Source organism: Protobothrops mucrosquamatus, unplaced genomic scaffold (assembly GCF_001527695.2).
Source record: "Protobothrops mucrosquamatus isolate PMUCROS unplaced genomic scaffold, P.Mucros_1.0 scaffold481, whole genome shotgun sequence".
NCBI classification, from domain to species: domain Eukaryota; kingdom Metazoa; phylum Chordata; class Lepidosauria; order Squamata; family Viperidae; genus Protobothrops; species Protobothrops mucrosquamatus.
Window position 1 is genome coordinate 243,706 of NW_015386801.1, and position 12,144 is coordinate 255,849.

The 12,144-nt window shown below is 40.9% G+C and overlaps 1 protein-coding gene across 1 annotated transcript in view; it reads right to left on the minus strand.

Annotated features, from left to right (window-relative positions):
* PTPRN (protein tyrosine phosphatase receptor type N) overlaps positions 1 to 12,144 on the minus strand; it is a 46,335-nt gene that overhangs the window by 2,121 nt on the left and 32,070 nt on the right. The window contains exons 17-21 of the mRNA XM_029284273.1: positions 11,867 to 11,944; positions 10,150 to 10,269; positions 8,462 to 8,628; positions 3,740 to 3,793; positions 2,072 to 2,136 (exon numbers count right to left, since the gene is read on the minus strand). Of these exons, the coding sequence (XP_029140106.1) occupies positions 2,072 to 2,136; positions 3,740 to 3,793; positions 8,462 to 8,628; positions 10,150 to 10,269; positions 11,867 to 11,944 (484 nt within the window). The remainder of the gene's footprint in view (positions 1 to 2,071; positions 2,137 to 3,739; positions 3,794 to 8,461; positions 8,629 to 10,149; positions 10,270 to 11,866; positions 11,945 to 12,144) is intronic.

Consider the following 12,144-nt stretch of genomic DNA (forward strand, 5'->3'; position numbering starts at 1 on the left):
AAAGCCACAAAGCCTTCAAATGATGATGGTGTACAGTATTATATTTGTATTCTTGTGGAGTATGACAATCTCTAGGGAAAAAGAATCACAGTAACAAAAAATTCAACCAATATATAAGTTCATATATTTACTAAGTATGTAGTAAATAATTTTAATGGTAAATTTAATCTAATTTAATAATTAGTAAATGAACAGCTACATAAATCAATAAATACCTACTTTATGAAGATAGTGAGGAGGGTACATGGGCTATCCAATATATGGAATGGGGCATTACTTTGTTTGCTGGATAGAATTTATGCATGATCTCTAAAAGAACAAGTTCATTTCTGCAAGTTTGTTGAGAGCAAAAAGTTGAAAGAAGCAGAGAGGCTTATGACAAATGCCTTTCTAAGGTCTTTAGAAAGTTAATTTGCTGTTATACAGAATTAACCTCTTGTGGAAAAAAGATATTAGTTGGAGGAAAAGGAAAACAATCAATTGGAAGGAATCAATATCTTGGGAAATGAACTATGAAAGGAATATTGAAGGAGATGTTTCTATTTCAAGAGCATTATATCAAAATATACATTTTTTAAAAAGGGCAGATTGTTCCAGGGAAGAGATCTGATGTGGTCTCCCAAAAATAATTGCTATTAGTGCTCAGGATCCTCTATTTATTTTACGTATTTATTAACATTAGGAATTTTAAGGAAAATGAAAAAAATATTCTTCAGAGAGATGTGTTTAAGAGGGGATTTCAATTATTTTCAAATAGACTGAACAAACTATTCTGACTGTGACAAGTTATTTCTGAATATCCTAAATTAAGGTTGTACAATTTTCTTTGGGTTGAAGGTTTGGACTTGACCTTAAATGGTATATCAGGAGCTGCAAAAAGTGGATGGAGTCAAGAAAAAAGATTAAATTCATGAAATATAAAAAAATTAAGTACAATATTCTCCATGCAGTATGACAATTTTCTAATTCCTTCAAATTAAAAAGGCCAGATTTTGAAGGGGCAAAACTTTCACAGAGACATCCATTGTCTGGCTAACTGGTCATAGAATCAATTAATGGGAATGTAATCTTTTCTTGTCAAAATAATACCTCTATTCAGGCATTAGAACATAATATTATGAATGTTTTAGACTTTCTATTACTGTAATGCTCAGTATTAAAAAGAATTTAAGAGGATTCAGAAAAGTCTTGCCTAGCTACCCTAACCCTAATCCAACCTGAACATCTGTTTGGCAGTAAGCGTTATTAAATAAAGTATTATTGGAGAGTTCTTTCACAGTATGTAGATAGGGAGGGAGGGAAAAAATGAACATTATTTGAATGTTCAAATGTTGACTTTTTATTTTTGGTTTTTGCTAATATTCCTCACTAAAGTTTCCTGAGCAAACTTAGCAATTAAAGAATAAGAGAATGGTCAGTTATGGATGAGCAACTGGCCGTGCGACATAAATATAGATTAGGAATAGTGATCAGTTTTTGTGACTCTAGGATGTCAACAATGGAAGCAGAAAGGATCTATGTTGGAGTTCATGCTAATGTTCATGTTAATCTTAAATAACCAAATTTAAAGGAATGAGCAGTGAGGTCGTAATTTTTTAAATAACATTACTTAGAACAACTGAGAGGGAAAAAAGCTCTGGAGTAATATATTTATGATGTCAGTGAAGGGAGATTTTAAGCTTAGAAAAATGGAAAGTGTGATGAATTATACATACATATATTATGTGAGGAAAATACAGAGGGAAAGCTTTTTGACTCTTATAATAACTAGAATCTGGGATCATCACAGAAGTTAAGTAATGGATGGATAAGTAAATAGAAACATTTCCTTACATATCAGTAGTTAAACTACAGCAGGCTGCAGTAATATCCATTAATTTAAGGCGGCAGGATATGGCTATCAACAGCAGGAATTAGTAATCTTGCTTCTGATTTCTCAAAGGCTTGTTGCTATGGGAACAGACTAGCTAGGCAATTTGTCTGCTGCACCAGCCTGGACCTTCTTATGTTGAATTGACAGACTGTTTGCAGAAAATGGGCCTATATAAGTCTCTTCCTCCCACCATCTTACCTTTTGCCATTCGGTTTAAAACCATGTCAATAAGAATGTATGTTCCAGTCCTTCCTGCACCATCACTGTAAAACATAAGGAAACACACTTGAGGTTTCAAACAACAGCAGGCTACATAATCTTCACCAAGTTCAACACAAGGAAGATCTGGGTCACAGAAATCTACTGAAACTTGCTGTAGCTTATCAGCCTTCAGTTTTGACAGTGCCTAATAATAATAATAATAATAATAATAATAATAATAATAATAATAACAACAACAACAACAGTAGTAGCAGTAGCAGTAGTAGTAGTAGTAGTAAAGTTGGAAGGGACCTTGGAGGTCATCTATTCCAACCCCCTGCTCAGGCAGGAAACTCTATACCATTTCAGACAAATGGCTGTCCAGTCTCTTCTTAAAAACTTCCAGTGTTGGAGCATTCACTGCTTCTGGAGGAAGGTTGTTCCACTGATTAATTGTTCTAACTGTAAGAAAATTTCTCCTTAGTTCTAGGTTGCTTCTCTTTTTGGTCAGTTTCCATCTGTTGCTTCTTGTCCTGCCTTCAGGTGCTTCGGAGAATAGCTTGACTCCCTCTTCTTTGTGGCAGCCCCTGAGATATTGGAACACTGCTATCATGTCCCCTCTTGTCCTTCTCTTCGTTAAACTAGACATACCCAATTTCAGCAACCGTTCCTTGTAAGTTTTAGCCTCCGGTCCCCTAATCATCTTTGTTGCTCTTCTCTGTACTCTTTCTAGAGTCTCAGCATCTTTTTTACATCTTGGTGACCAAAACTGGATGCAGTATTCCAAGTGTGGCCTTACCAAGGCATTGTAAAGTGATATTAATACTTCACGTGATCTTGATTCTATCCTTCTGTTAATGCAGCCCAGCACTGTGTTGGCTTTTTTGGCAGCTGCAGCACACTGCTGGCTCATATTTAAGTGATTGTCCACTAGGACTCCAAGATCCCTCTCACAGTTGCTACTATTGAGCAAGGTATCACCTATACTATATCTGTGTATTTGGGTTGTCTTGCCTAAAGGTAGAACCTTACTTTTTTCACCATTGAATTTCATTTTGCTAGATAGCGCCCAATGTTCAAGTCTGTCCAGATCCTCCTGTATTCTAAGCCTATCTTCTGGAGTGTTGGCTATTCCTGCCAGCTTGGTGTCGTCTGCAAATTTGATGAGTTCCCCATCTATCCCCTCATCCAAATCATTGATGAAGATGTTGAAGAGCACTGGGCCCAGAACAGAGCCCTGGGGCACCCCACTACACACTTCCCTCCATGTAGATGCAGTTCCATTGAGGAGCACATGCTGAGTACGGCTGGTCAGCCAGCTACGAATCCATCTGGTGGTGATGCTGTCTAACCCACATTTAGTTCTTGGAAGGATGTTTGTGAATCTGAATGGTAGGTTAACCTGCTATCCTTTTCCTGACCAGACTTTTGAACTTCTGGAATGCATTTGCTATGAGGGCCAAAATTCTAGCTCTTTGTCCTGCCCAGCCACAACTCTTTTCATAACTTATTTGAATGCATTACCTCCCAACTCCAATGGACTCTTATTCTTGTCACACACCCCTGACAAAAGATCTCACATCCCTTGTCTGCTTGAAAAGTCAACACCAAAGGAAGTAGTTTTTTTCTCATGACATCTGTTCAATTCCCTGACCAGGTCATTACCTGCAGTGCACGACAATTGGGCATGAGCGGCCCCGGTAGCATTTGTTCACCTTCCTGCGGGAATAATGAGAGGATGGGATCAGACAGGGTTTCAGATGAACTCTTAGGGAGAAGCCATGTGGATTAAGCTCCCTTTTTGTCCCTGAACAGCCAAGCAGGAACAAGCAGCAAGGAAGACATCCAGGAAATGAAAAGTATTTCACTTACAGCTGGTGATTGTAATCTAACATATGAAAATTGCATGTGTGGGAAACATTATAAAGTCACCTGGAAAACATTCACGTAGCACCCAGACAGAGCAACTGGAACAATACCTAAAATGGCCAAATTATGTATAGGGTGGAAATACAACAGGAGGCTAAGGAACTAAGGCAAAATATACCATATATCAGCTTATTTCCAACTAAACCAAGTGTGGATTTTCAATTGAGTTTATTACACAGGAGCCCATTTTTGTTTATACATTGAAAATACTTGAAAATGCCAAATTGTCAACTGAATCAAGAGTAAATGATCCATGTGTGAGCCAATCTTATTTTTGTGAACCCTCTGAAATTTGTCAACAAGCTGAATGGATTTGCGACTTCCCATTCATTCTCAGAGGAAAACAAAACATACCTAGGAAAAATATGTGTATGCTCTGCTTGTATGACTGTCTAATGGAGATAAAAGGTTATAATATGATCCCTTCCCTTATGATGATACCATTATGTCACACCTTGTTTGAAGGTTTTGGTCACTAACATCATACTAGAAAGAAAATATTGCTCTTGATTATCAGTATGTAACTTACTCCTGTACTAAATGACAGAATCTACAGTAAAATACCCTGTTACTTGAGCCATTTGTCAATCTATCCATCAATCATCTTTTGTGAATAGTTGCTATTTTGGGGTATGGCACTATGGTGTCCTCTAAAGAGTCCAGAAAATTGATTTCATGCCAAGAAGTCTGAAGAGACAAAAGTCATCCATTATTTCCCTGAAATCTGATGTGTTTAATCCTTTCCATTCAATAGCCTAATGAAACCTGAGAATGCCTTCAATAGAGTGGGGAAGGGTTAACCCATCAGATATGGAATATTTTTGCTTGGTTGACCATTGTATTGCTCCATGTCCCAAAGAGACCCTTCCACATTCTATAATATTGGAAGGCAAAAGAGGCAAAGAAAAAAAATCTGCCAATTGACATTCAAACAGAAGCCTAATGTAGTTAGGCTGCCTACACAAATTTTACTAGGAATTTTGTTATCTGGCTGCTTGCTTTCCCTTATTTTTTCCTGTACTCCCCCCCCACCCCCTTAATAACCTTCTTTTCCTACCCGGACAGTTGGCTTCTTTAGTTGAAAAGGTTTCATTGGTGTCTTATTAAAAGCTTTCTTTAATGGAAGACTGCATGGGTGGATAACTCTGCTTCTCATAATATTCCCCCAATTCAGATCCAAACTAGACCTGTTTCCCTGGAGCTGGGCTGAATGGAGGCCTTTGGAGGAAGAGCTAAGAATTTCCCTACTGAATGGACTACAAATGCATGCCTCAGGAAGGATTTAGTCTGACTGATGACAGCCTAATTGTACTTTTTTTTTTGGCAAAACATGGTATAATTATTTTGGAAGAGGTTTATTCACCATCCCTCCTAACATATGTACCAAAATGAAAGCTAATATGTACAAAAATTGTTCCGACAACTAGTAAAGTTGTTGGCATAAAATTATGTAAATGCTTTCTTTATTATGGACACAATTTAAGTGAACAGTGTTCCATTTCAATATCAGAGTGCCTATGACGGTGCTAATGATTTATTTGTGGACTGCTCCGCAGGCTGTCAGAATATATAAAAGCTCAGTGGGTGTAATCAGGCGCATGTAAAACCTTTTACAGTTGAATCACTTCCAGAATGCTCAAAATTGCTTGTTCCAAGACCAGAATGGCCCATTGTGAAGTCAGAACATTCTCTGACAGAACATTCTGCTCACCCCAGGGTGACTCTGCTGATACCACACACCCTTTATTTCTGTCGTGTTCTTTGCTAGCCGGCTGAAAAAATCTTTACCTACTCAGAAGAATCTTCCACACATGCATATGGGCAACAATAAGGTATATATTAAATGAAACTCAAAAAAAAATGTTTGAAAGTAATATTTAAGTTGTTTGGCTGCTGGTTATTCTAGGACAGTGGGGTTTAGGATAAGAAAGGGAGGCTTAGTTCTACTGTACATTGTTAAAGTGTTGTGATATCTTTTGAGCACTGTGATATAGAAACTACTGAAATTCTGGGGCAGCATGCCACATTTCAAATTCAAAGATGGTCTTTTGAGTGATTTGTAGAACTACCATCCAAATGGGGAGCGAATAGCTGAAAATATATACATGTTTTTGAACTACCCATGCTACTGGTAGGTAGGCTATAAAAGCAATCGACCAACTCCATGTTACTTGCTTTTATAGGGATTGACAGCTGGGTTGGTGGAGACTTCAGGATTCTTTGCCCATACAAACCCATCCAAGACTTTCAGGGCACCTGTTGCTCTATGGCTTTATTCATCCCTAACTATTATCCAGTGGAAATCTGTATAAGGGAGAGTACCAGGACCTCCCCTTTTGGCCCTGTAGGACAAGAGAGCAGGTAATGGACACAACAGCAACCCAGGCCCTTTCCTGTTCCATGCCGCTGGCACAGCAGCCAATGATCACTTTTGTGACTATGCAACTGGGCCAGGATTACTAGCTGCAAATCACAAAAATGACACTGGCAGCTGTGAAGAATAGAGGAAAGAGAGGAAGAGGAGAAGGAGAGGATGTGGTAAAGGGGAGAGAGCATGGTACAATGCGGTCAGAAAGACCTAACATTGTTCCATAGTGTACGTTGCACAAATCAAGACTTAAGAGGAAGAGGTACCAACAGGGATAAACAGCAGTTAAATGAAGATCCTCTGGTTTTAATTTGCCAAGTTATGTGCCCTGGGCTCCTCAAATGCTCAGAAGGAGCTATTGTACCTGCATGCCATGAGGTCCTCACCTACCCATTAATTTCCAAGTCTTGAAAACCACATGCACACAGAACAGCACATTTCTAACTTGTTGCAATGTACAGATGTGACATTATGTTCCAGAGTTGTTCTTTTAACAGCTGCCTGATAGAGCAAGCCTACGTCTCACCCAATCCCAACTTCTCCCTGCATAAGTATTGAGCCAATTGCTGGCAGAGAGGGGAGGGGAGGAACAGGTGAATCCAAGAAGAGGAGCTTATGAGAGTACCTGGAAAGGACAAGATAGGGAATAAAAGAGATTAGAATAGTTTTGAAAACAGGAATCTAATGAGAGACCAATCACACCATCATTTTGTTCTAGGTTAAAAAAAAGAAATAAACCAGTTCTCCGATTCCTGGTCATGTTTTCTGGGCCTCCTTTTTTCTTATATGCTTCTCAAAGGTAGCACAACCAGAGGCTTCTGGAGCAATGGGGACAAATATTGCTACTCTTGTGATCTTGCAGGGATCCTGAACGATATGCAACCTACTACCTCTACCATACCATTCCCTGTCCTCAGAACCCCCTAAATAAAATTCAAATTATGCCACCCCACATGAAGATTTTTTGAGGTTCCTTTTCTTTTATATTAATGTGGTGGTATAGCATCTACATCACATAGACCACCTTGAATTGTGTTATTGAGTCTGTTATGTAGTGCCTTTGTTTAGTATGGTGCTTTGTGACGCCTACTAGTAGAGTAAACACTGTACAACTGAGCAGTCAAAAGTTCTTCAGCTGTGGAAAAGAAACCAGCACCAGTTTTATCCTCTACCTCAGTGGTATCAAACTCGCAACATCACGTGGCGTGTCACGATGTATCGCGACTTTTTTTGCCACTGCCGGCAATGGGGTGGGCGTGGTTTCGCTATGATGCATCCAGCCCGCGGGCCAGCATTTTGACACCCCTGCTCTACCTCTCTCTCCCCAGCATGGGGGCCATACATCTATCCATCCTGCAGGGCTCCAAGCAGGATTTCGCTCAGCTCTACGGCAATTGCCACTTCTAAGCAGAACTGAATTAACTGCGATGCATAGTCCCAGGGGGCCTAAATGTTCTAGCTATTACAGGGGCTTCCAGCAGCACTGGTGCCCAGCTACTCGTAAGACTTTTTTCAGCAAAGATCAGGCTATTATTTCAGCTGCTGATGGTTAAAAGGAAATCACAACCCATGCTTCCAATGAAATCATGATTGAATGAGACCTCAGAGATGGGAGGGAGGTCTTTCAAGGCTCTAGAAAGATTACTAAAAGAGCCTTTGAAGGAGCCCTCTGGGGAGCAGGCAATAGAGGGGGTGTGAAGCAAAATCGGCATCAAGCTATGGTAATATTGTGGGTGGGGAAAGAACAAACCTTCATCTTATATTAACGACAGCCCCAAATCCATAGCACCATACACTCTCCAAAGCTCACTGGAGCATGCCTGCCTCAAAAGAAAGGACTCAGCTTCTCTTCCTGGCGACTTGTTTTCAATGAGTCAATACACAGGGATATTCTGTCTTTGCGACCAGCTCTTCTTTCATTTTACAGCAAGACTGATAATATTGTCTAGGATCTTTGCCTGGCTGTGTGTTTTGCAAAAGGAAATCAGTGATGGGGCCTGGAGTTTCTTCTGAAACTCGGCCAAATCCCCACCTCACCCCTCACAAATCGTGTCCCTTCCAGCTCCCAATAGGAAGGCAATATTTTCTACCTGCGGAAGTCAAGAAGAGGCCTAGTGGTGGTAGGGATGCCCTCTGCTGGCCAGCTCAGGAAGTGAAATTGCGTCAGAGTCCGTGTCTCCTGTGATTGCACATTCTTCAAGTAGAAACTGCGCACCAGGAAATCCTCGCACCAGATGTGCTCTGAGACCAGGTTCACCTGAATGGAGATATTAGGATTTGGAAAGGGAGAGAAGAACAGCCAGCAGTCTCCTTCACATAATAAGTCTTGCCATCTATATACAACCTATTAACTCCCCAACTTGTTTTCCCATTCTTCTCTAAATACTTGATCATCTATTGCAGGGGTGTCAAACTGCCGGCCTACAGGCCGGACGGGTCATGAGGAAACCACGCCCACCCCATTGCTGGCAATGGGGAAGAAGTTCTGATACGTCGCGCGACGTCACGTGACGTTGCGAGTTTGACATGTCTGATCTATTGGGTCAGTTAAAATGCCTTTTTCTGCTTTCATAAGGCTAGAGCAAAATAGATGCAACATGTGCCCATAATTTTGCTGCCCGCAATCAGAATTCGCTATGGCTTATCTATATCATCAGAATTGAGAGGCTACTGCTTTTGAGGATGCTGTCTTTCAATGAGGCGTGGGCCATTCGGTGTGACATTTTTGAATCAATCCTCCTCTCCTACAGAATGGGGAATTCCAGTCACTGGAATTCGATAATCATGTAATGTCAAATAATCTAAACATATTCCTGCTTTCTTCATATCATGAGTAGCACAATTTGATACATATCCCACTTCCGGCTTCCAACACTGAAGGGACTGGAGGCTAAAACATATAAGGAATGGTTGCTGGAATTGGGTATGTCTAGTTTAACAAAGAGAAGGACGAGGGGGGACATGATAGCCGTGTTCCAATATCTCAGGGTTGCCACAAAGAAGATGGAGTCAAGCTATTTTCCAAAGCGCCTGAAGGCAGGACAAGAAGCAATGGATGGAAACTGATCAAGGAGAGAAGCAACCTAGAGCTAAGGAGAAACTTCCTGACAATTAACCAGTGGACAGTTAGAACAATTAACCAGTGGAACAACCTGCCTCCAGAAGTGGTGAATGCTCCAACACTGGAAGTTTTAAAGAAGAAACTGGACAGCCATTTGTCCGAAATGGTATAGGGTTTCCTGCCTGAGCAGGGGGTTGGACTAATGACCTCCAAGGTCCCTTCCAACTTTATTATTATTATTATTATTATTATTATTATTATTATTATTATTATTATTATTATTATTATTATTATTATTATTATTATTATTATTATTATTATTATTATTATTATTATTATTATTATTATTATTATTAAAAAACAAAAACAAAAAGAACCAGCTATATTGCCTAGGAAAGCTTCATAGTTTGTATAGATGGCTGTGGAGCCCAGGGAGAAAGAGAAAGAATATTCCCATGATTTTTTTGTGGACTGCCCGAAAATGATGTATTCACAAGAATGAGGAGATTTCATTAATCCTCCACAGGAGATCAACTTGCACACCCAGCTGTGTTTAGCCCAACTGCAGAATGCTCACACTTCTGGGAGATGCATCGGAAAGGACATCATTGCTACCTCAGATATGACCCCATTCTCAGTGACTTCCCCACAGTGAATGAGGAGGAACCCTTGCCACTCTTTGCTGAGCATTGCAAAGACATAATTGGGCAGCCTTACCTCATAGATGTGGTAAAGTGAGGATCCCTCATCGGGCCAATAGCGGTCACACTGCTTGACGCCATCCTCCACGAGGGGGGTGAGCATGACAATGACTGTGCAACCGTTCTCCCATACCATCTACATAGACAGAATAGGCAGGAGATTGAGCAATTATAATACTGTACATTCCAACTTCTCCACATTGAAAGAAGTGCAAATGCCATCCCCCCCCATGTGAAAAAGAGGCACGTGGGAAGAGAGTATAGTCTGTGGAATGTCTCTGCCTCCAATTAAAACAAAGCAAACACAGAGATTTACATTTCCTTGGGCTTCAAAGTCAGCTTGGAAACGTATTGAGTATGTCTAATAAATGCTAAATGGGAAGAGAGGAACTCAGCAGCTTCTCAGCACATCAAGTGTGACAATCTATCTTTCTGATGCCTTACTTCAGGGCTTTTCAACCAGTGGTACGGGTACCACCTGTGGTACATTGGCACCTGGCAGGTGGTACGCGACCGTCCTAGAAAAGTGGTAGTGGGGGAGGGGAATGAGCTGAACCAGTGGCAGCACCGCACAAGCCTGAGCAAGCAATGGACCTGCAGGGCTGTCAGGGCTCAGCGGAAGTGCCAGGATCAGCGCCAGGTTCCAGCTGGAGGTCGGCACTGATCCTGGCGCTTCTGCTGAGCCCAGAAGAAGCACCGATCAGCTGGAATGTTGCAGCATCTCCAGGGTCTTGTGATTTACATTCAGATGCTTGGCAACTGATTCATATTTATGATGGTCGCAGTGTCCCAGGGTCATGTGAAGTGACAAAAACCTGCTGCAACCACCCAGCAGATGGGGGGAATAAAAACCAAATATTCCCCCACCCCACCCTGCCAATCCTCAACAGAAATGCTCACAACAATGAAAACCTCGGAAAGGAGGAAGAGCGCGGTCGGGTGGGCAGGCAGGTGTCTTGCTCGGCTGTGGCTTGGGGGGCACTTTTTTCAGTGCCATTGTAACTTCAAACAGTCACTAAGCAAACTGTTGTAAGTCGAGGACTACCTGTACTTTATCACTTTTTTCCTTTTTTTTTTTTTGGGTCATCAAGTTTTTGACACCTTGCTAGGCGACTGGTGGTCCTCGGATGTTGCCATATCCTAAAAGTGGTACAATGGGTGAAAAGGTTGAAAAGCCCTGCCTTACTTCTTACTCATTCATAACATAATTCAAATAAAACTGTACATTCATACATCCATGCCTTGAGGAGTTTGCCATTGGAGATGATCTAGCCATAGTATTTCATTTTGTTGATATGGAGCAGAAACCTGCCTTTGTTTCAGAATGGGAAGATGGACTCCACGCTCTTTATCATCTATCTGCCTCTCTTCTAAAGGCTTTGAATATAATGCCAGGAATAATAGAACCTCCTGTGCCAAAGAAATATCAGTCCAAATGTCTATGGAGATTCTGAGTCATCCAGGTCATGGTTGTCCTGAAAGTGCTTTTTTCAAAAGGCAACTGGATTTTGTTTTTCCTTGAAGACGTTTCACTTCTCATCCAAGAAGCTTCTTCAGTTCTGAACTCCAGAACTGAAGAAGCTTCTTGGATGAGAAGCGAAACGTCTTCAAGGAAAAACAAAATCCAGTTGCCTTTTGAAAAAAAGCATCTTTGGGACTATCAGTCCAAATGCTCTATCAGGCAGCACAAGAAAGTTATCCCTTTAGAATAAACATCTCCATGGCCGCCTTACCTGCCAAAAATCAGCAATGGTGTGGGATAATGGACCTTGTGTTGCAATGTATGCTGGCATCCGTGGATCATGGTCAATCTGCAAAGAAACAGAGTATGAAGTAAAATAACTTTCCTCACCCTAGTGCTCTTTGACTGAGTATGGACTACAATTCCTAGTTCTTCTCTGCTAGCTGGGAATTCTAAAAGGGAAGGGACAGAAGAGAATTAGAACTTGATAAAGTAAGCTCAAGAGAATGAGCTGTAGATGAATCTACATCAAAGATCTACTACCACCCT